The sequence below is a fragment of the Phocoena phocoena genome, chromosome 15, assembly GCF_963924675.1.
Source record: "Phocoena phocoena chromosome 15, mPhoPho1.1, whole genome shotgun sequence".
NCBI classification, from domain to species: Eukaryota; Metazoa; Chordata; class Mammalia; order Artiodactyla; family Phocoenidae; genus Phocoena; species Phocoena phocoena.
In genome coordinates, this window is record NC_089233.1 from 23,663,512 (window position 1) to 23,686,781 (window position 23,270).

The 23,270-nt window shown below is 38.7% G+C and overlaps 1 protein-coding gene across 1 annotated transcript in view; it reads left to right on the forward strand.

Annotated features, from left to right (window-relative positions):
* SMG1 (SMG1 nonsense mediated mRNA decay associated PI3K related kinase) overlaps positions 1-23,270 on the forward strand; it is a 93,749-nt gene extending 70,479 nt beyond the window's left edge. Inside the window, exons 41-63 of the mRNA XM_065892945.1 lie at positions 223-452; positions 1,344-1,592; positions 2,082-2,220; positions 2,300-2,409; positions 2,537-2,755; positions 4,009-4,199; positions 4,932-5,104; positions 5,254-5,533; positions 5,986-6,258; positions 6,487-6,721; positions 6,884-7,110; positions 9,423-9,573; positions 9,676-9,865; positions 10,061-10,530; positions 12,628-12,765; positions 14,117-14,269; positions 15,714-15,893; positions 16,832-17,059; positions 18,031-18,242; positions 18,401-18,507; positions 19,814-19,993; positions 20,072-20,178; positions 22,483-23,270. Of these exons, the coding sequence (XP_065749017.1) occupies positions 223-452; positions 1,344-1,592; positions 2,082-2,220; positions 2,300-2,409; positions 2,537-2,755; positions 4,009-4,199; positions 4,932-5,104; positions 5,254-5,533; positions 5,986-6,258; positions 6,487-6,721; positions 6,884-7,110; positions 9,423-9,573; positions 9,676-9,865; positions 10,061-10,530; positions 12,628-12,765; positions 14,117-14,269; positions 15,714-15,893; positions 16,832-17,059; positions 18,031-18,242; positions 18,401-18,507; positions 19,814-19,993; positions 20,072-20,178; positions 22,483-22,560 (4,520 nt within the window). The 3' untranslated portion in view covers positions 22,561-23,270. The remainder of the gene's footprint in view (positions 1-222; positions 453-1,343; positions 1,593-2,081; positions 2,221-2,299; positions 2,410-2,536; positions 2,756-4,008; positions 4,200-4,931; positions 5,105-5,253; positions 5,534-5,985; positions 6,259-6,486; positions 6,722-6,883; positions 7,111-9,422; positions 9,574-9,675; positions 9,866-10,060; positions 10,531-12,627; positions 12,766-14,116; positions 14,270-15,713; positions 15,894-16,831; positions 17,060-18,030; positions 18,243-18,400; positions 18,508-19,813; positions 19,994-20,071; positions 20,179-22,482) is intronic.

Below are 23,270 nucleotides of genomic sequence, written 5' to 3' on the forward strand. Positions count from 1 at the left end.
TAGAAGCAGGGCAACTGAGGTACAGCTAATAATTCTAGTATCTAATACCTTGTGACAATAGAATGTTGTCTGATGCTCTCATTGTGCTTCTTTGGCTGTCACTTCTTGACTGCTGTTGCTAATTGAGAGGAACACAAAAAAGTGGTATGTTTCCAGTCCCATCCCATTGCACTTCACCCCATCTGGTCACCTACTCTAGCTACTTTAATTTTGTTTCCATAGGATTGGAGGATTTACATCTGGATGAGAGAATAATGCAATTTCTGTCTATTGTAAATACTATGTTTGCTACAATCAATCGCCAGGAAACACCCCGTTTCCATGCTCGACACTATTCTGTAACACCACTAGGAACTCGATCAGGCCTAATCCAGTGGGTGGATGGAGCCACACCCTTATTTGGTCTTTACAAACGATGGCAACAACGGGAAGCTGCCTTACAAGCACAAAAGGTTGATTAAAATTAAAATATGTGCTTTTTTTTGAATGTTAATAAACAAGTATATGTATTAGTCTGTTCTCTGTTATATGTGACATATTTCTAGTCTTACTGCCCTTGAGGTTTTTTCCAAGTTTATAAGAGTTAAAGAAGGAATAGACACAACTTTAAATTTGGAGTTAATCACTGTGGCATCCTATTTTGTACCCGTGAAATTTATTACGATTTAGAACAGTTTTTTAGAATTCATTTTAGCTAAGTATGAGTGCTTAGTGTATATGACAGGAGTAGTACTAAGTACTACAGATAAGAAGATAAATTTTTAAAGTCACAACTTCAGGTTCCAACATCTAGACAAATAAAATGAATCTAAGTAGGGTAGGTATGGGAAGGAGCAAGAGTTTGAAAGGCTTCAGATTTTTTTAGGTAGGCCTAGGAGACTACAGAACAGGTACTGAGGGGGTGAATTGGAGGTGGAATTAGAAAAGGGCTATTTAAATTTTTGTCTAAGGTGTTTCTGAATATCTGTTGTTAATTTTACATTGATTAAGTCATATTGGTGAAGAATGAAATATGTGCGATAAATGAGTGATAAATTTTAAACAGAATTATATGTTACAAAGAAGAATGTAACTTGGATGTTGAGCTTGAATTGAACCTCAAGAAAATATAACAGTAGACAGAGTTTTCAATAAAGTAGTAATACCAAATTAAGAAAATGATATGTAGATTGTAAGAAAGATGCATAGTCCAGACGACTTGGCTATTTGATGGATGAGGTTTAGCTGGCTAAGTAGAGAGTTCCGCTGAAAAACCAGTTTTTAAGATACTGCTTTATATTCAAGGTAATCTTTATCCTTATTTAAACAAAGTTGATCTTTCCTTAAAAAAAATTTCTTTTAAGGCCCAAGATTCCTACCAAACTCCTCAGAATCCTGGAATTGTACCCCGTCCTAGTGAACTTTATTATAGTAAAATTAGTCCTGCTTTGAAAGCAGTTGGACTTAGTCTGGATGTGTCCCGACGGGATTGGCCTCTTCATGTGATGAAGGCAGTATTAGAAGAGTTAATGGAGGCCACGCCCCCAAATCTCCTTGCTAAAGAGCTTTGGTCATCTTGCACCACCCCTGATGAATGGTGGAGAGTCACACAGGTATGTGTTTTGTTTTAGACTATCATCAGTATTATTGTTTCTTTGCCTGCTTCCTGTCTTGTCTTGTTCACCCTCCTCCTGCCTCCCTCCAGACTTGGTAGTTTGAGACCTGCATTTGAATCTTATATTACATTTATTTTTATGAGGCATAGCCATGACTGTGTGAAGGCAGAATGGAGGGGATTATGGATGAAATGAAAAGGAGAATAAAAACTTTAGAAAGGGAAAAACTAGAGAGGCTGAAGAATAGTTCTGTTTTTTTAAATCCTGCATTCTGATAATGATTAAGTTGGACCAACCCGTGTCGTATGCTGTTGCTCAGTGCAGAGTTTCTGTGACTACATGCAGCGTCCCTGCAGAGCGCTAGGTGTTTATTTAGAAATAAGGGAGTAGGATTATGGAGGTTTGTAAATTTTAGAGAATCAAGTCCATGTTGGAAGGAAATTTGCTAATGATGCTTAACTTGCTCCCCCATCCCCTCTTCTTTAGTCTTATGCCAGATCTACTGCAGTCATGTCTATGGTCGGATACATAATTGGCCTTGGAGATAGACATCTGGATAATGTTCTCATAGATATGACGACTGGAGAGGTTGTTCACATAGATTACAATGTTTGCTTTGAAAAAGGTAAAATTAAAGACTTTTTATATGAGGGTCGAATTTATTTTGGTGAAAGGACAAAAATATAATGATTTATCTTTTCAAGGTAAAAGCCTTAGAGTTCCTGAGAAAGTACCTTTTCGAATGACACAGAACATTGAAACAGCACTGGGTGTAACTGGAGTAGAAGGTGTTTTTAGGCTTTCATGTGAGCAGGTATGTGGTTTTTTTCTCTTACACCTCTTAGTGTACCTGTTTAAATCAACAAATCCTTTGTAATGAAAAACTACATTTTAATGAGGAAACTTGTGGCAAAACTTAATTAAAAGTCTTCTGAAAACAGGTTCTACACATTATGCGGCGTGGCAGAGAGACTCTGCTGACACTGCTAGAAGCCTTTGTGTATGACCCCCTGGTGGACTGGACAGCTGGGGGTGAGGCTGGGTTTGCTGGTGCCGTCTATGGTGGAGGGGGCCAGCAGGCCGAGAGCAAGCAGAGCAAGAGAGAGATGGAACGAGAGATCACTCGCAGCCTTTTTTCTTCGAGAGTAGCTGAAATTAAGGTGAGGCCAATGATAATAAGTCATCGTCATCTTTTGTTTAATAGTTAACGTGTCCAGGACTTCCCTGGTGGCACAGTGGTTAAGGCTCCGCTCTCCCAATTCAGGGGGCCCAGGTTTGACCCCTGGTCCAGGAACTAGATCCCACATGCATGCCGCAACCAAGGAGCCCGCCTGCCACAACTAAGACTTGATGGAACCAAAAAAAAAAAATAGTTAACATGTCCAGGGAATTCCGTGGCAGTGCAGTGGTTAGGACTCGGCGCTTTCACTGCTGGGGCCTAGGTTCCAGCCCTGGTCGGGGAACTAAGATCCCACAAGTTGTGTGGCATGGCCAAAAAAAAAAAAAAGTTAACATGTCCATAAAAAAGTTGAGTGAAACTTTTTCTTTTTTTTTTTTAAATTAATTTATTTACTTTTGGCTGCATAGGTCTTTGTTGCTGTGCACGGGCTTTCTCTAGTTGTGGCGAGCAGAGCTACTCTTCGTTGCGGTGCGCGGGCTTCTCATTGCGGGGGCTTCTCTTGTTGCAGAGCACGGGCTCTAGGCACGTGGGCTCAGTAGTTGTGGCTCGTGGGCTCTAGAGCGCAGGCTCAGTAGTTGTGGCTCGTGGGCTTAGTTGCTCCGTGGCATGTGGGATCTTCCCGGACCAGGGCTCAAACCCGTGTCCCCTGCATTGGCAGGTGGATTCTTAACCACTGCACCCTCAGGGAAGTCCAAGAGTGAAACGTCTTCTAAAAATTGGTTTTATATGACTGTAGTGTATAATACTGAAATGACAGCGAAGTAAGACGCAGTTTGCTGTGATCTTTCACTAAGAAATGCTCCCATGCAAAGACACACAGTCACTCTCACACATGGGAGGTGGGTTAATGATTTGAAAAAATTATACCTTTTTTAATAGACTGAAAAGTGTTTACCAATGACGGTTTTAAGTGTTCTTTACTTGGATAGCCTCCCTCCTTCTTGATTTTAATATCGTGGTAGCCAGTGATGCTAATCTTGTTTTGTGTGGCGTGGTGGTAACTGCGTGTTATTGTGGAATTGAGTCTTCGTTTTATGGCTGTTTGAATTGACCATATTAGTTATCTTTGTAAAAATATGGGTGATGCCATCACACACACACACCCCGGCTTTGTTGAGATTTAAGTAGAGTAACATGTGCAGAATGTCCTTCTAACATGATCCTTCTGACAGACATCATCATATCTCATAGTCAGCCCTATATAAGAATCTTCCTAATAATGTATTTTTACAGGTGAACTGGTTTAAGAATCGGGACGAGATGCTGGTTGTACTTCCCAAGCTGGACAGCAGTTTAGATGAATACCTGAGCTTGCAAGAGCAACTAACAGATGTGGAAAAACTGCAGGGCAAACTGTTGGAAGAAATAGAATTTCTAGAAGGAGCTGAAGGAGTGGATCATCCTTCTCATACTCTGCAACACAGGTTTAAAACAAGTGTTGAACTCTTATTTCTAAAGATATGCCATTAAGGATAATTTTCATATTTTTGTGTAAACATTGTCAACTTGAATTAGAATTATTGCAGCAACTCAGATAAATAAAGCTCTCCCAAGGGCTGCATTTTCAAAGTGTTAATAAAGCAGAATTCACTTAAATTTTCTGCTTTATTATATTTAATTTACATGTTTGAGTGACTATGGGAGATGGTGGACTTGGTGGTTAGAACACTGAACTTGGATTCAGAAAACCTGGGGTTTGGTTTTCTCTCTGCAGTTTGTATCTGAATCCTTATTCATTTGTACAGTGGATCTTGTCTGCTTGGCTGAGTTTTTTTGAGCATTAAACTAACAGTGATCTAAGTGAATGAACCTTGCACAGAGCGGCTACCCGGCTCAGTGAAGGGTGGTTAAATGTACAAGTGCCAAACACTGCCGGAGACGTTGAGATTACGAAGACCTATTAAGTCTCAGTCTTCCATACTTCAAATAACTCGTAACCCTGGCAAATGTGGTAGAATTTTATTTAAAATGTTCTGAGTATAGTTAGGGAACTCTGTAGGGTCAGGAAAAAACAGAGAAGGAAAGGACATTTGAGCAGTGCCCTCAAGATTGAAAAGGAGCTTACCAGGCAGTCCAAGTATAAGCAAAATGTACTTTCAGGGTGATGAAAGTACACAGAAGAAAGAAGAGCAATCAAAAGTTTTTCCTTCCATTAGGTATTCTGAACACACTCAACTACAGACTCAGCAAAGAGCTGTTCAGGAAGCAATCCAGGTGAAGCTGAATGAATTTGAACAGTGGATAACACATTATCAGGCTGCATTCAGTAATTTAGAAGCAACACAGCTGGCAAGTTTGCTTCAGGAGATAAGCACACAAATGGACCTTGGTATGGGCTGACTTATTTTAGATATACATGTGAGCATGTGGGTTTTGTTGTTGTTGTGTTCATGTGTGGAGTTCTGGTTTGTACTCCCTTTCAGTAACTGCTGATTTGAAATGGTTTCATTGTGATCAATGATCATCTTTTACCCAAAGGTCCTCCAAGCTATGTGCCAGCAACAGCCTTTCTGCAGAATGCTGGCCAGGCCCACTTGATCAGCCAGTGTGAGCAGCTGGAGGGGGAAGTCGGTACCCTCCTGCAGCAGAGGCGCTCGGTGCTGCGAGGCTGTCTGGAGCAGCTGCACCACTATGCAACCGTAGCTCTGCAGTATCCAAAGGCTATATTTCAGAAACATCGAATTGAGCAATGGAAAACCTGGATGGAAGAGCTCATCTGTAACACTACAGTAGAGCGCTGTCAGGATCTCTACAGGAAGTAAGTTTGATCACTCTCCATTTTCTTTACTTCTCATTGGGACTGGAAGCAAAGTTGTGTTCATGTTTTTAATTGCATAGTATTTTATTTTTCTGAAAGAAATGGTTGATAGATGGAATTTAAATGGAGTCACTTTTCTCTTGGTTTTAAGAGGGTTTGAGCTCATGTTTTCCTTTAAAAGACAGTGTGTTTTTCCTAATTGATTAAAATGTATCCCAATGTAAGCATGGTTGGATCAGAGTAAAGAGAGCTGAATTCAAATATTGATTCTATCGCTCACTAACAAGTTATCTTAGGAAGTTACTTTCGCTTTCAAGACCTTTTCTGTAAAATGGAAATAATGATTTCTACTCTTCAAGGTTTGAAGATCAAATGCAGTATTCCATATTGTCTTTTTTCGTATTTTGTAAGGCGTGAACTTTCTTTACAAGCACCTCTTTCTCTGTTTACAGATATGAAGTGCAGTATGCGCCTCAGCCACCCCCAACAGTGTGTCAGTTCATCACTGCCACTGAGATGACCCTGCAGCGGTACGCAACAGACATAAACAGCCGTCTTATTAGACAGGTGGAACGCTTGAAACAGGAAGCTGTCACTGTACCTGTTTGTGAAGATCAGTTGAAAGAAATTGAACGTTGTATCAAAGTTTTCCTTCACGAGAACGGAGAGGAAGGATCTTTGAGTCTAGCAAGTGTTATTATTTCTGCCCTTTGTACCCTCACAAGGTGAGTTAGCTGACCACATAGTGAGACCATTTCATTGTCTTGCGAACATTGATGCTTATGGAGAGTTCATGTGTCTTTTGTTTGATCCCAAACTTAAGATATCCTTTTTCTTTCATTAGTCTTGCTCGGTGTAAGACTGCTTTATTTCCTTTCAGATTTTGAGGTATCCCATTTATGTGTGTTTAGCTAAGTCAGTTTCACTGTACAAATATTTATCTCATTTTTTAGACGTAACCTAATGATGGAAGGTGCAGCTTCGAGTGCCGGAGAGCAGCTGGTTGATCTGACTTCTCGGGATGGAGCCTGGTTCTTGGAGGAGCTCTGCAGTATGAGTGGAAATGTCACATGCCTTGTTCAGTTACTGAAGCAGTGTCACCTAGTGCCACAAGACTTAGACATTCCTAACCCCATGGAAGCATCTGAGGCAGTTCACTTAGCTAATGGTGTATACACCTCACTTCAGGTGAGTACTTCTAAATTAGCTTAAATTTTAGAAGTTTGTTTTAGGTATTGAACGTTGTGTTTCTCATCTCTGGGTCCGAAAAGTGATTTGACTTCCTCCCTTTTTAATGCTGCTTTCTCTAAACTCAGAAAGCATTAAAATATGTTTCTCACATATTTATAGGAATTAAATTCAAATTTCCGGCAAATCATATTTCCAGAAGCACTGAGATGTTTAATGAAAGGAGAATACACATTAGAAAGTATGCTTCATGAACTGGACAGTCTTATTGAGCAGACAACTGATGGTGTTCCTCTGCAGACTCTAGTTGAATCTCTTCAAGCCTATTTAAGAAATGCAGCTATGGGACTTGAGGAGGAAACACATGCTCATTACATCGATGTCGCCAGGCAAGTGAATGCTAAGCTGTGTTCTCTTTGCTTGTGAAAGAGATGGGTAGCCAGATAAAAGTTTTGAGTTCTTATTTTACTGTAAGCTTACTTTTAATTTTCAGAGCAGAGATATATATATATATATATATATATAAGCACTTATAAGTAATGTCTTTTAAAAAAAAAAACCTTTTATTTGGGGGAATTCCCTGGTGATCCAGTGGTTAGTACTCTGCGTTGAGGGCACGGGTTCAATCCCTGGTTGGGAGCTAAGACCCTGCGAGCCTTGAGGCAGGACCAAAACAAACAAACAAAAAACAAAAAACCCTTTTATTTGGAAATAATTACAGACTCATAGGAAGTTGTGTTAAAAAAAAAAAAGTGTGCAGGGAGGTCTTGTGTACCCTTCATTCCTCCTTCAGTGTAACATCATGCATACCTATGGTACAGTAGCAACACCGTGAAAATGACATCAGTACAGTCCAGAGAGCTTACTCAGATTTCTCCAGTTACACATGCACTCGTGTGTGTGTGTGTGTGTGTGTGTGTGTGTGTGTGTGTGTAGTTTTATCACATATATATATTCTTTTAGGGCTGTAGTTTCACCATACATGTGCACACACACAGAGTAGAGTGTGGTACTTTTTAAGCCAGCCCTTGGAACTCCATAGAAGCATCTGAGCCAGTTTAGCTAGTGGAGTATACACCTCATTTCAGATGAACACTTTTAAGTTAGCTTAAGTTTTATAAGTTTGTTTTAGGTATTGAACATTGTATTTCTTGACTCTTAAATCTAGGGTAACAATTTGACTTTGGAACCTGTAGAGGTTGGGCAGTTTCTCCAGCCATGCACTGTACCCAAAGCTAAGCCCTACCCTTTGTGCTTCCTGACTCAAGGCCTCTTTCTTTGACATTCTGATGTCCAGTTCCCTTCAGAAGGTATAATTGAGAGAGTAGAAATGAATTGACCCACCATACTTCCTCCCATGGGAAAATTCCAAGATACAAGAAAGTAGAATAGTAATGAACCTCCATTTTACCAGCTTCAGTAATTATCTGTACCTGGTTAATCTCTCTCTCTCTTTCTTGCACCTGTTTAATCTTATTTAAATTGTACTGCTCCAGTTATTTTGAAGCAAATACCTTTTCATTCTTAAACTGCAGGAAGTATATATCTAAAATGTAAACTTATTTTTCTTAATTTATGGTGCCTTATTTCACCAAAAAAGGTAACAACTCCTTAATGTTTTCTTTTATGTTGCATTAAAATTTTTCCTATTTTCTTGTTTCTTTGTAGTTGTTTTACCATAAAATTCAAAAAGTAACTGTAATCAGTATAGCATAGACATCAATGGCAGCCAAATAGTGATTTAGATTATTTGCACAAGAGCTTTATCATAAAATTTCTAACATTATTTTAAAACTTAGATGCTAAATCTATACACTTTTCTTCCTCACAAAATTTCAGCCCTTATTTTCCCTTAATATCTAATCTGGATTCCCTTTACTGTCAAATGGAGGAATGTTTCCTTCCATGTATGCATTGGGTTACAGACTTCATGTTTGATTCTGTTACAGCCTGTGTGTATCTTGTATTAGAGAACCTTTTTGGTAATCTCAAGTAAAACTTTATACCATCATGCAGCTCTTTTTCCATTAGAAATTTCTCGGGTAGCCTAAATTTTAAATTCTCTTAATAATTCCTAATAGTTTTATAGCTATTTATGTGTGTGTGATAAAGTTGAAAATCTAGTTAACATTAGTTTTACTGATAGTAGTCATAGGTACTGGGAATTGTATTTTTGCTTTTTTATATAAAATGTTTAGAATAGTGCTTGGATACATAAACACTACATAAGTTCTTAATTTAATGATAATGTGAAAGGCAAATTTCTGAAGACCTACCTTCAAGCTATGCATTATTTGAAACTCAGCATGCCAAAAATGATAGGTATTTCCATTTACTGTCTGTAGCTGGTTCTGCCATGTGACAGTAGTGTGAACATACTTGACAACTTTTGCTAGGTCCACCAGCTTTAGAACTGTGTGATTCTTGCCATTTAAAAAAAAAATTGGCATTTTATATTATTTTACATCCTGTGTATAATAGTGAGACTGTAATACTTTATATATAGTTCTTTTTAAAATGTCATAGTTCAAATTTGCATAAAATTTACTCACATTAATGATGGCTAATAATACTCCTTCCTTCATACAGAGACTTTTCCCCTAGACTCCACACACTAGCTGTAAGACTTGTTGATCTTACATTTTCCCCCAAATTTAATACTCTTCAGCGAGGGTTTTAACTCCCCTTTCTTTTCCTCTAGAATACTTCATGCTCAATATGGTGAATTAATCCAACCAAGAAATGGTTCAGTTGATGAAACACCAAAAATGTCAGCTGGCCAGATGCTTTTGGTAGCATTTGATGGCATGTTTGCCCAAGTTGAGACTGCTTTTGGCTTATTAGTTGAAAAGGTAAATATTGACCTGGTTTTATGAATAATGCAAGTGTAGGAAAGTAGTTGTTCAGTGTGTGAAGAGTGGAGAAGTGAACTTGCTTTTCTTTCATTTACATAGCTAAATAAGATGGAAATTCCTATAGCTTGGCGAAAGATTGACATTATAAGGGAAGCCAGGAGCACCCAAGTCAATTTTTTTGATGATGATAATCACCGACAGGTGCTTGAAGAGATTTTCTTTCTAAAACGACTACAGACAATTAAGGAGTTCTTCAGGCTCTGTGGTACCTTTTCTAAAACTTTGTCAGGTAATATTTCACTCTTAAACAAGCTGGGTTTAGTTGTGTAGTACTTTGGAGGGGGACAGGATAGAGTAGGCTTAATTTAATTGTAAATTAAATTAAAATACTAAGTTCATGCAATCTTCAAGTTTTTAAATACGCAGCATTATTACCTTATTTTAGTGTTGCCTGAAATACTGAAAGAAAAATTTCCTTTTTTAGGATCAAGTTCACTTGAAGATCAGAATACTGTAAATGGGCCTGTACAGATTGTCAATGTGAAAACCCTTTTTAGAAACTCTTGTTTCAGTGAAGACCAGATGGCTAAACCGATAAAAGCATTCACAGCTGACTTTGTGCGGCAGCTCCTGATTGGACTCCCGAACCAAGCCTTGGGCCTCACGCTGTGCAGCTTCATCAGTGCTCTAGGGGTAGACATTATTGCTCAAGTGGAGGCAAAGGATTTTGGTGCTGAAAGCAAAGTTTCAGTTGATGATCTGTGTAAAAAAGCAGTGGAGCACAACATCCAGATCGGGAAGTTCTCTCAGCTGGTCATGAACAGGGCGACTGTGCTGGCGAGCTCCTACGACACTGCCTGGAAGAAGCACGACTTGGTGCGCAGGCTGGAGACAAGTATCTCCTCCTGTAAGACAAGCCTACAGCGCGTTCAGTTGCATATCGCCATGTTTCAAGTTAGTATTTCTCTTTATAAAGGGGTTTTTCCTCAATGTAGGAATTTGAAAAACTGCGGGAATTAATACAGAACAGTATAAAGAGAAAATTTTAAACTTCCTGGATTGTGCCAGCCCAGAGCAAACACCGAAATGTATTAGCATTCCGGTGCTGTCTTTCCAATTATTCCTTGTTTCTCTTTTACGTAGTTGAGATCATTTTGTGTTCATGGTTTGTGTCCTTTGAATTAGTTTCCATCAGAGTTGTATGGTTAGTGTTTTCATTAAGTATTACTTGTAAATGTAATTTTTAACAGTTGAATGTGTTTGTTAGGTGGATATGCCTTCTGTACTGTCTAACATACTTATTTCTAAAGTGACTTCTGTTTCCCTGATTCTCTAAGCTCTGTGCATACATTGGTCATCACTTGGGAACTGTTTTTTAGAAGCCTGTTTTTGTCCTTGTTTGTTTAGAGGCAGTATGACAGGCTTTGGGGGAGTGAGATGGATTTGGATTCAGGTATATGAACTTAAGTTTAACTTCCCTTAAGGTCTGATTTCCTTACTTGTAGAATGGGGACAGTATCTCTCTAAAATGTTGATGACTCTGCAGGTTAAAAATGATGATTTGTCTAAGACACTAAGCACAGTATAAATTATAGCTATTTTTCTTCTTTATTTCAAATATAGGCTTCAATATTGTCAGTAGCTTCAGACAAGTTGTAACTCGTGGAGTAATATCGGGGGACTACATTATCCTGGGATCTGTTTTGGCACAAACACTGGTTACTTTGTGTAACCAAATTTGTTTTCTGAAATGTATATAAAGCAGTTATATTTGGCAGTGTTACAAACCAGTTAATAACTTCATTTATATTGAATCTACTTCCCAAGAGTGGAATTGGTGGGGCATGGAACCAGTGTATTTCCTTCTGTTGGCAGTTTTATCATTAGCTGTGTTGTTACCTCATAAGAAAAGTAATTTATTCAAATTCTGAAGTTGCATTTATTATATATTAACAGTCCTTCTAGCACATTGGGATTTTTTGGTATTTATTTTACTTCTAAAAAATATAATGTTGAGGGGCTTCCCTGGTGGTGCAGTAGTTAAGAATCCGCCTGCCAATGCAGGGGACACGGGTTCGAGCCCTGGTCCGGGAAGATCCCGCATGCCGCGGAGCAACTAAGCCTGTGCACCACAACTACTGAGCCTGCGCTCGAGAGCCCGCGAGCCACAACTACTGAAGCCCGTGTGCCACAACTACTGAAGCCCACGTGCCTAGAGCCTGTGCTCCGCAACAAGAGAAGCCAAGACAATGAGAAGGCTGCGCCCCGTGACAAAGAGTAGCCCTTGCTCACTGCAACTAGGGAAAGTCCGCGTGCAGCAGCGAAGACCCAGTGCAGCCAAAAATTAAATAAATGAATAAATAAATTTATTTAAAAAATACATATATATATATATAATGTTGAAAAGTTTTATTTAATACATAGAGTTTATTCCCTTAAAAAATGGACAACTATATGGAAAACATTATCAAAATCCATCCAGTTTTGTTCATCTGAACACATTTTAAGCTGTAAGCACAATGTAACTTTTAAATTTTAACCCAAATGTCCCTTGGGCCTTCTGGGGCCACCTTACAGCATACAGGATGGCTTGATCCTCTGTCAGTAGTTACCTATGCCTTCCTGTCGCTTGTAGGTTCTCTGGAGAATTCTTTCTTCTGTGACTGCTGCCATTGCTTCTTTCAGTTACTTGTTAATTCCGTGCTGGGGAACTCTTCCCCTACCTTGCCTGTTCCAACTTCTTAACTGGAAATTATATTTTAGGGGGATTGTGCAGCAGATTTTTACTTAGACTAGGAAACATCTTCAGAATTACTATTTAAATGTTGCATATCAGTGATCCCAGAAATTTATCAGCCATTCTCTACCTCAGGAAATTTTCCACCTGGTTGATTCTTTTATTGTGTTTCTGTTATTCTTCCCTGCTCACCCCACCTTGCCGCAGCTGGGTTTTTTCCCTCTTCCCCCAGTCCTAAATCACACCTCCCCTCCCTTGTTTATCTAAAGGCCTTTTTCCTGCTTATTTTATTACATTTCTTTTTCTTTGAACAGTGGCAGCATGAAGATCTCCTTATCAACAGACCACAAGCCATGTCGGTCACTCCTCCCCCTCGTTCTGCCATCTTAACCAGCATGAAAAAGAAACTCCATACTCTGAGCCAGATTGAAACTTCAATTGCAACAGTTCAGGTGTGTTTTGTCAGATCCTCCTTCTGGTACCTCTTACTTTTAGAAATGACCTCCACTGTGGTGAAGTGTTAGTGCTCTGTTGTTCAGTCTGTCCTTGGCTTCTAAGCCACAGGAACATAATACCTTTTCACTTTTATTTGTAATTTATATCTTTTTTTCTTACCCTCCGAAGTAACTGAATCTTAGCAGTATATTTTGAACCAAGAATAGAGATATACTAAATATTTCAAGTTTTTAATGAATTTGATATTACCGTGCTTTTATACATTAAGGGGACCTTGGTAATGGGAAAAACTCGAATACCAAATTTATTTTCTGAAATGTATACAAAGCAGTTATATTTGGCTTATTATTAATATCCAAGAAGCTTAGGCATTTCTTTACTTCTATTGTGCAGTTACTTAATGGAATTTTGTGATGTCAAAGGCAGCAGAATATTTTTCCAAGCCATTTTTATTGACTATTTTTTGGTCATTTCAGCAAAATATTTAATCTTGCTTTCCTTTTTTAAATAAGAAAAACTGGTTTGATGATGGCTTTATATATCTCTCTATAGTGAATATTCCTATATCTCGTACACTCAGTAGTAACTGACATGTTTCTGTTCTTTTTATAGATTAATACCAGTATAAAATCAAGTATAATGACTTTTATAATATTTTAAATTTTTTTAATAAAATTTTTCTGGAGCTCACTTCTTTGAAGATTGAAATACCTTTTCTCTACAGCATGTTAGTCCTAGTTTTCAATTTAGGAGAATGAACTCATGCCCTTTCTGATTTTAGAGGTGTATATGTGTGAGAGAAAGAAATAGGGGAGGGAGGGGAGAGGGAGAGCGAGAGCGAGAGCAAGGGAGAGACTACGAATGTGAATTCCTCCGCTCAAAACGTTGAATAAATAATGAAGCAACTTTGTTATATAAAATCTTCCTCGTCATGATAACCTGGCTGTATTTTTACCATTATTCGTAAATTTTTGCATTTGTGGGAATCTGATTTTCATCTTTCACAATCAAAAGTATAAATGGATTTTCTTGTAGATAGCACATATAGTGCAGTGGGAATTTGGTGAGCAGGTGTTTTGTTTTAAGGACTATTTTATTTAAAAATGAAACTTCTTTCTGCAAATTTTAAGACTGAAAGCCAATCCTTACCTCTCCAAAACGTGTTTAGCCTTAAATATTCAACGTGAAATCAAGATTAATTCCAAAAGGTGACAGTTTGTTAAAGATGTTTTCTAATTTACTTATGCCCCATCCTACTTCTTTTGAATCTCTTGTATTTATATAAAATGTTCAACAGACAGGAAGTGAAGAGTGTCGTTTTCACTGAGATTCTGCTGGCTTTTATAGGAGAAACTGGCAGCACTTGAAGCAAGTATTGAACAACGACTCAAGTGGGCAGGAGGTGCCAACCCTGCACTGACACCTGTACTACAAGATTTTGAAGCAACAATAGCTGAAAGAAGAAATCTTGTCCTTAAAGAGAGCCAAAGAGCAAGTCAGGTATAGGCACTCATGTGCGCCATTTTGTTTTCTGTTACAGGATTATATAATTGATTGGAAGTTACATGTGGGATAATTAGGAGTAGCTTGAGAGCCACTCTCTAGTTTACAGCACTGGGAAGAAGGACTGATAGGCCTTGGGGGAGAAAGAGCGGGCATCCTTAGGCTGAGCTCACAGCCAGTTATTTCCCTAGACCCTTATTACCTTGCAGTTAAATATAAGGTGGATCCAGCCTCTTGGAAAATAAAGAGTTTAATTCCATATTTATCTAAGAATTTCCTTATATGTAACTATAAAGATTTGAATGTTATTTTTTCCACATGGCAGTAAAATGTCTTAGGACCTTGTGTACTGCCAGAGGTTGTGGATTAACTTTGTTGTGACTGGGAACAAAAAACAAACAAACAAAAACTACTATGTACTTTTTAATCAGGTGCAAAATTGGACTAATATGATTCCCATATCCCGTATACCCATTACCAAAATTTAATAATTATCAACTTAAGCCCTACTTTATTTCCTCTATACTTCCTACTCCTCCTTCACATCCCATATTTAAGGAAATCCCAAATATTATATCATTTTATCTGTAAGTATTTCAATAAGTATAAAAATGAGAACTATTGGGACTTCCCTGGTGGTGCAGTGGTTAAGAATCTGCCTGCCAGTGTGGGGGACACGGGTTTGAGCCCTGGTCCGGGAAGATCCCACATGCTGCGGAGCAACTAAGTCCATGTGCCACAACTGCTGAGCCTGTGCTCTAGAGCCCGCGAGCCACAACTACTGAGCCTGCACGCCTAGAACCAGCCCATGCTCCACAACAAGAGAAGCCACTGCAATGAGAAGCCTACACACCGCAACGAAGAGTAGCCCCCGCTCACCGCAGCTAGAGAAAGGCCATACTCAACCACCAAGACCCAACGCAGCCAAAAATAAATAAATTTATTTTTTTTAAAAAAAGAGAGAACTATTTAGGAACACAGTCACAATACTATTGTTGTACCGTAAAAGATATGCTTAATATTGTCAAATATCCAGTTAGTGTTTTCTGATCTTTATGGTAAAGTTAGGCAGGAGTAGAAGCAGAGGGGGAACATTTCAGGTTGGAATTCAGACACAGCACGAACAAATTGCAGCTGAATATGATAACAGTTTTAGTATGGAGTAAAATTTCAGTTAAAAAACAATCGTGCAGAAGATAATATTTACCTGATTCTCCTTAGGTGCTTTTGGCCATCTCAGTCTTAACAGCATCAACCAAAAAAATGTTCATTTATTTAGCTTTTATAAGGAGTAGGTCTTTTTCCCACAAGTCCTACATTCATACATTTTCAGGACCTGGTCCTGAATTCTGGAAATCAATAGGTAGTATTTTTTTGTTTTCATTAATTGCAAATTTTTTCCTCATTGTGGTGGTTCCACTCTTCTTTTTCGTCTTCACAGGTCACTTTCCTCTGCAGCAATATCATTCATTTTGAAAGTTTACGTACTAGAACTGCAGAAGCCTTAAACCTGGATGCCTCATTATTTGAACTAATCAAACGGTGTCAGCAAATGTGTTCATTTGCATCACAGTTTAACAGTTCGGTCTCTGAGTTAGAGCTTCGTTTGTTACAGAGAGTGGTAAGTCTTGAATCTTGGTGGGAGTGAAGAGATTGGGTGATTAAAATAAGACCAACTATATGCCCTCAAAATCAATTTAATACATTCACTCACTAGTTTACATTTATTGAGCATGTACTGTATATGAGATGTTATGAGGGGTACCGTGATGATTAAATCTTGCTTTTAGCCCCCAAGGAACTTATTTACACAAATAATACAGTGAATGAAAAAGTGAAAAGAACTCTCAGAGTTACAACCGGAAGTACTGTGGAGGTTCGGAGGGGAGGAGCAAGACGGTGTGTAGCAAATGACTCAGATGCACTGGAAGTAGGGTAGCAGACAGAGGGCTAGTGGAAGATGAATGCTGGATTATCAGGTTGATAAATTCGGCATTTCTACTTTGTGGGAAGGCTTTAGACTATGTATTACGAGACTCTGGTTTCATTTTAAAGAGTGATTTAGGGCTTCCCTGGTGGCGCAGTGGTTGAGAGTCAGCCTGCCGATGCAGGGGACACGGGTTCTTGCCCTGGTCCGGAAAGATCCCACATGCCGCGGAGCGGCTAGGCCCGTGAGCCATGGCCACTGAGCCTGCGCGTCCGGAGCCTGTGCTCCGTAACGGGAGAGGCCACAACAGTGAGAAAGAGTGATTTACAGTGGGTTTAGTTTCCCGGATATGGATCATCTTTGTTATTCCAGATATATTTTCTTAGGTTTTAAACTTTAAACATTTATGCCCTGTATGATTATGCAGAAAAGGTAAAAATCTTAGTCTGTATTTTATAGATTGTTTATTATTGTCAAGTAGTGTTTTGTAGGTAATTAATTCATGACTCAGCAACTGAGGTTCTTTGTGTTGCGGCTTGAGTTACGAATGTCTTTTGAGATGATGATGAAGAAAAGAACCTTATATTATTCTGGCTGATACTTAAAATCAAACAAATGCTTATTCTATTTAGGACACGAGTCTTGAACATCCTATTGGCAGCTCTGAATGGCTTTTGTCAGCACACAAACAACTGACCCAGGATATGTCTACTCAGAGAGCAATTCAGACAGAGAAAGAGCAACAGATAGAAACGGTCTGTGAAACAATTCAGAATTTGGTTGATAATATAAAGACTGTGCTCACTGGTCATAACCGGCAGCTTGGAGATGTCAAACATCTCCTGAAAGCAATGGCCAAGGTAAGACTAACACCATTGACACATAATTACTCCCCCCTTTTATAAAATTACAAACAGTTTTATTTATGAGAAAAAACCCTAATTTCTCTCAGGTCATATTTCCAGTTTGTCACTGAGTTAATTTGTGTTTTCATCAACTATTTTTTTTTAAGCAGGTAGTAAGTATAAGTAGTATTCTGATTTTGTTCACAGAGAAACCGGGGCTTAGAGAAATTGATTTATCCAAAGTCATATAATTTATAGTAGAGCTGAAACTTGAACCTAGTCTCACAGAGTATTTAGATCTCTAACCTCTCTTCCGCCTCCCTACTCAAACTTGTATAGCTTGCTTCCAAAATAAATGAAATATCTTCCCTCTAGTATCGTACGGAATCTAGATAGTAAGGAAACTGAATCCCCAGAAAAGGCTGCGTTACTTCATCATCACAAAACAGTAAATCATTTCCTTTTTGGATTCCCCCCCCCCCCCCCCCCCCCCACATCACGTGGCTTGCGGGATCTCCACTAGGGATCGAACCCGTGCCCCCTGCAGTGGAAGTGTGTAGTCCTAACCACTGGACCGCCAAGGCATTCCCTGGATTTGTTTTTTGTTTGTTTGTTTTTTAACATCTTTATTGGGGTATAATTGCTTTACAATGGTGTGTTAGTTTCTGCTTTATAACAAAGTGAATCAGTTATACATATACATATGTTCCCATATCTCTTCCCTCTTGCGTCTCCCTCCCTCCCACCCCTGGATTTGTTTTTTTTTTTTTTTTTTTTTTTTTTCTCCTGGATTTGTTTTTAATTGGAGTTTTTATTTGTGCTGGAAACAAGATTCCGGTAGAGAAGGAGTTAAATTGTAATAAGCATATTATAAACACATTGGTATTTGAAAAACACTTATTACCTGTTATCCAAAAGGTGATGGTTTTAAGAGTAATTACTGAAGCAAATACCATTTTTCTTGATCATTAATGTACTGATTCTAGGATGAAGAAGCTGCTCTGGCAGATGGTGAAGATGTTCCCTATGAGAACAGTGTTAGGCAGTTCTTGGGTGAATATAAATCATGGCAAGACAACATTCAGACAGTGCTGTTTACATTAGTCCAAGCTATGGGTCAGGTTCGAAGTCAAGAACATGTTGAAATGCTCCAGGAAATAACTCCCACCTTGAAAGAACTGAAAACACAAAGTCAGAGGTAAGAATGCCTTCTGGCCTGAATTTAAAATATAAGTAAAACATCTGGTAGAGTAAGTTTTATTTAATTCATTTAATTTTTTTTCAGTTTTGTTCATATTTATAAGTAGCTATTTGCTAAAGCATATCATAAATGAGCCATTTTATTTTATATTTCAGTGTCTATAATAATTTAGTGAGTTTTGCATCACCCTTAGTCACCGATGCAACAAATGAATGTTCGAGTCCAACGTCATCTGCTACTTACCAGCCATCCTTTGCTGCAGGTAAGACTCCCCTACTTCAGAAGAACCTGAATCTTTTTTATGCGGGCCTCTCACTGTTGTGGCCTCTCCCGTTGCGGAGCACAGGTTCCGGACGCGCAGGCTCAGTGGCCATGGCTCACGGGCCCAGCCACTCCACGGCACATGGGATCTTCCCGGACCGAAGCACAAACCCGTGTCCCCTGCATCAGCAGGCAGACTCTCAACCACTGCGCCACCAGGGAAGCCCAGAACCTGAATCTTGACCTGTTAATAATCTACACATAGATGCTAAGATGTTTAATGAGTGTCTAATATGTTTCTAGTCATCACCTTTTTAAAGGGTTTCCCTAATGAACCTATTTACAAAGCAAATTGAGTCACAAATGTAGAAAGGGGGAGAGCGGGAGGAAGGATAAATTGGGAGATTGGGATTGACATATACATAATGCTATATACAAAATAGATAACTAATGGGGACCTACTGTATAGCACAGGGAACTCTACTCAGTACTCCGTAATGACCTATATGGGAATAGAATCTAAAAAAGAGTGGATATATGTATATGTGTAACTGATTCACTTTGCTGTACAACAGAAACTAACACAACATTATAAATAACTATACTACAATTTTTAAAAATTAATTATTTAAAATAAATAAATAAAGATTTTCCATAAACTCTTGTCATATCTCAAACTGAACAAATTCTGGCTTAATTTTAAAAGTACTTATTGTTAGAGAGTAAAAATACCATGTGTTCAGATACTCTCTAAATAATTTATTTTATGATTATAAAATATATTCTGTTAGGAAAATACAGAAAAATAATTATAGGAAAATCTATAGTTCCATTCCAATTAGAGGTAAAACCACTATGTATTTGTTGAATTCCCTATATGCATGCACACACATATACAAGTTGGATCATTCTGTGAATGCAACTTTTGTTGTCTTTTCCCACTTACAATTAAATAGATAATTTCCCTATCATTAAGTAATCTTTTAAAAAATGACTTAATGGCAAGATTTAACGTGCCATTCTATGACTTTACCGTATTAACTGTTGGACAGTTAAGATATTTGTAGTTTTTTTAATGCCACAACAAACTCGTGAACATCATTGTACAAATTTATATCTGAATATCTAGCTGTTTAGGCTGTATTTTTAGGAGGAGAGTTTTTATTTTAAGGGATAAGGACTTTAAGGTTGTAAAATCATATCTAGTATCAGGGCTGTCCATTTGTAGTTGATGATTGAGAGAGCACTGCCCTGCTCCTTCATTTTCTGTGTACATGTAAATTGAGCTACCAACTCTCTCTCTATAGCAGTCCGGAGCAACACTGGCCAGAAGACTCAGCCTGATGTCATGTCACAGAATGCTAGAAAGCTGGTTCAGAAAAATCTAGCTACATCAGCAGATACTCCACCAAGCACTGTTCCAGGAACTGGCAAGAGTGTTGCTTGTAGTCCTAAAAAGGCTGTCAGAGACCCTAAAACTGGAAAAGGTAATTAGTCAGAATAAGGATACCTTAACTATTAATACTAAGTGGTGGTTTGACTTACACGTTTCCATTGCTTCACAGCTGTGCAGGAGAGAAACTCATATGCAGTGAGCGTGTGGAAGAGAGTGAAAGCCAAGTTAGAGGGCCGAGATGTTGATCCGAATAGGAGGATGTCAGTTGCTGAACAGGTGACCATTTTTTAAACTTGAGCTACACATTTTAATGCTGCTGAAACAGTATAGGTTTAAAGATCCCCTCACCCCTATCCTTTGGTGATATATCAAGAAATAAGGAACTTAAATTGATTTTATTGGCTTCAGAAGATTTTGAGTGACACAGTTCTAGGATTTTCAAATATTCAGCATTTGACTCTGACTCTACCCTATTAGCACTTTCCTTTCTTCCCAGTTCTCTTTTAACAAAAATTTGGGGTGTGGCTTGACTCCCTCTCCTCCAACAGAAGACCGTTAATTTGCATTTTAGAGAGGGCTGTGTGAAGGTTTTGAATGAAATGAGGATGACATTTTGGGTGTCATAGTATGTATAAATAAGTAGTATCTATAAAGTGTTCTTGGGTGTCAGTTTGTCTGAAGTTATTACTCTGAAATTTTATCATTAATGTTTCTAAAATTGTATATATAAATTCAAGAATGAATTCTTTTCCCCATAGCTGTTTATTTTGAAAAGTTTCAAACCTATAGAAATATAGGAATGCTCATATACTCTTTACCTAGAATTGGTAGACCAATTGTTGATGCTTTCTTAACGTTCGCTTTACCTTTCTGTGTATGTGTGTTCATACACACAGTTTTTCAGAACCACATTTGAGAGTTAGTTGCAGACATTCTAACACTTCATGCCTAAATACTTTGTCTCCTAACCAAAACATTTTAATAATATATAGCTATGATATAATTATGTAATTATCAACTCAGGAAACTTAACATTGATGTTAACCATTGACTTCTATCCAACATTGAGTCCATATTCAGATTTCTCCAGTTATCTTCAAATGTCCTTTATTACTTAGCCTGCCTCTCCTTAACCACCAACCCAACCCCACCCCAACCCATACAAGATTTAGTCAAGGCTTATCTTGAATTTCATATACTTGTTCTACTTTTAATCTCCTTTAATGTCCAGAACAGTTCCTGAGCCTTTTCTTTCTTTTCTTTTATGACACTTATATTTTTGATGTGTCCAGACTACTTGGTTTGCAGAATGTGTCTGAGTTTGTATTTGTCTGACATTTTCTTCATAATTAGATTCAGAATCAACATTTTTCGCAAGAATACTTCACCAATGATGTGTTCTTAGAATCTTACATCAGGGGGCATGTGTGTGTTTGTGCTATCTTTGTTGTTAAGTTAGATCACTTGGTCAAGGGTAGTGTTCTCCTGAATTCTCCATTACACATATGCCTTTTCTTCTGTGGGGTAAAAATTTGAGACTTGTGAATGTCCTATTTTTTTAATGGTTTGGCATGCACAATTCAAATTTAACATCAGCAAGGAAAGTTTTGTTTTTTTTTTTAAACACTGTTACATCTCTGTATAGGATCTAAGCTTAAGCTCTTCTTGGTTAAGACTCATTCTTTAGAGAGAGTTCGTCAAGTTTGTTAGAAACCATGGACGGTGTTCTGGGTCCAGGGGTATCCTTACTTCAGAAACTTTTTGGTAGGTTAATGGGCTGTGTGCTTTCATGACTGTGCATCTTAGGTCTCTGTCCATCTTTTTAAAGGATGCTTGGCTATTGTGCTTTTTATTCTGATAGTTATTAAATTTTATATGAAAAAGTTAAGGGGCTCACAGGAGTGGGGTAAGTATAGAGTTCTTTGCATACAACTTTTGGTGTAGGTTACAATTGAGCAGCCTTATATTGAGCATTTACGATATAATTGGACCCTGATGGGTGCTCTGGATAGAGATAACAATTATATCTCTTACTATAAAATTTAGCTGAGTCAAAATCAACAGATATGGGGACTTCCCTGGCAGTCCAGTGGTTAAGGCTCTGTGCTTCCACTGCAGGGGGCATGGGTTGGATCCCTGGTTGGGGAACTAAGATCCCACATGCCGCACAGTGTGCCCCCCCCCCCCACACACACAAAAAAAGAAGAATCAATAGATATTTGCTGAGTACCAATCTGTTTCAGAATCTATCTGCTGGGCACTTTTTAATGCACCTAAGCATTTGCCCAGTGAATTCACATGTTTAATCCCAAGGGCACCTGTGGGGTCAGTGGTGCTCTCTCTTCATCAAAGGATTCATAAGGCTCAAAGGGGATTATGACTTTCCCAAGACACACATTTGTAAGTTATGGAATTATGAAGGAAGCTCAGATTACTTAACTTCTCTTCCCACCATGACAACTACACATCTTTGGGTAATTAATTTGGGAACTTACTCCTAAACAGTTCATATAACTCATATATGAGCCATGTTCTTTCAAGTTTTAAATGGCTTTAATTCTATCCTGCCTATTTTTACAGGTTGACTATGTCATTAAGGAAGCAACTAATCTAGATAACTTGGCACAGCTGTATGAAGGTTGGACAGCCTGGGTATGAATGGCAAGACAGTAGATGAGTCTGGTTAAGCGAGGTCAGACATCCACCAGAATCAACTCAGCCTCAGGCATCCAAAGCCACACCACAGTCGGTGGTGATGCAACTGGGGGCTTATTCTGAGGAAACCTAGGAAATCTCGGTGCGCTAGGAAGTGAATCCTGCAGGACAGCTGCACTCAGGGATACGCCCAACACCATGGCCTGCAACCCCAGGGTCAAGGGTGAAAGAAAGAAAGCTCACCGCCTGAACACGGAGATTGTCTTTCTGCCACAGAACAGCTGCAAACGTGTCAGGAGGTTAGCTGCAGAAAGAAATCGGGATGCCGCGGAGCACAGAGTGATTTGGAACTCCATTCCACCTGACCCTGTGTGTACAATCCAGGAAAAATCAAACCCCGCTCAGAAACAGAGAAAACTGGGGCCGCGACACAGCCAAGGAAGATTTGATGCATTCAGATTCTTGCATAACACTTGTTGCTTGGCAACAGTACTGGTTGGGTTGACCAGTAAGTACAAAAAGGCTATGCGATATGAATTTCAGAAATGGACTGAAGAAGGAGAGCTATGTAACAGATAACACTACGTTGGAAGAACTTCTGAAATGAAGGGAAAAAACCCACCCCATCCTCCTCCTCCCCAGCCCCCACCATCTGCCTATCCCCCTTTACTTGATCTAGTAGATTAGCCATCTTTCACATTCACTTTTATTTC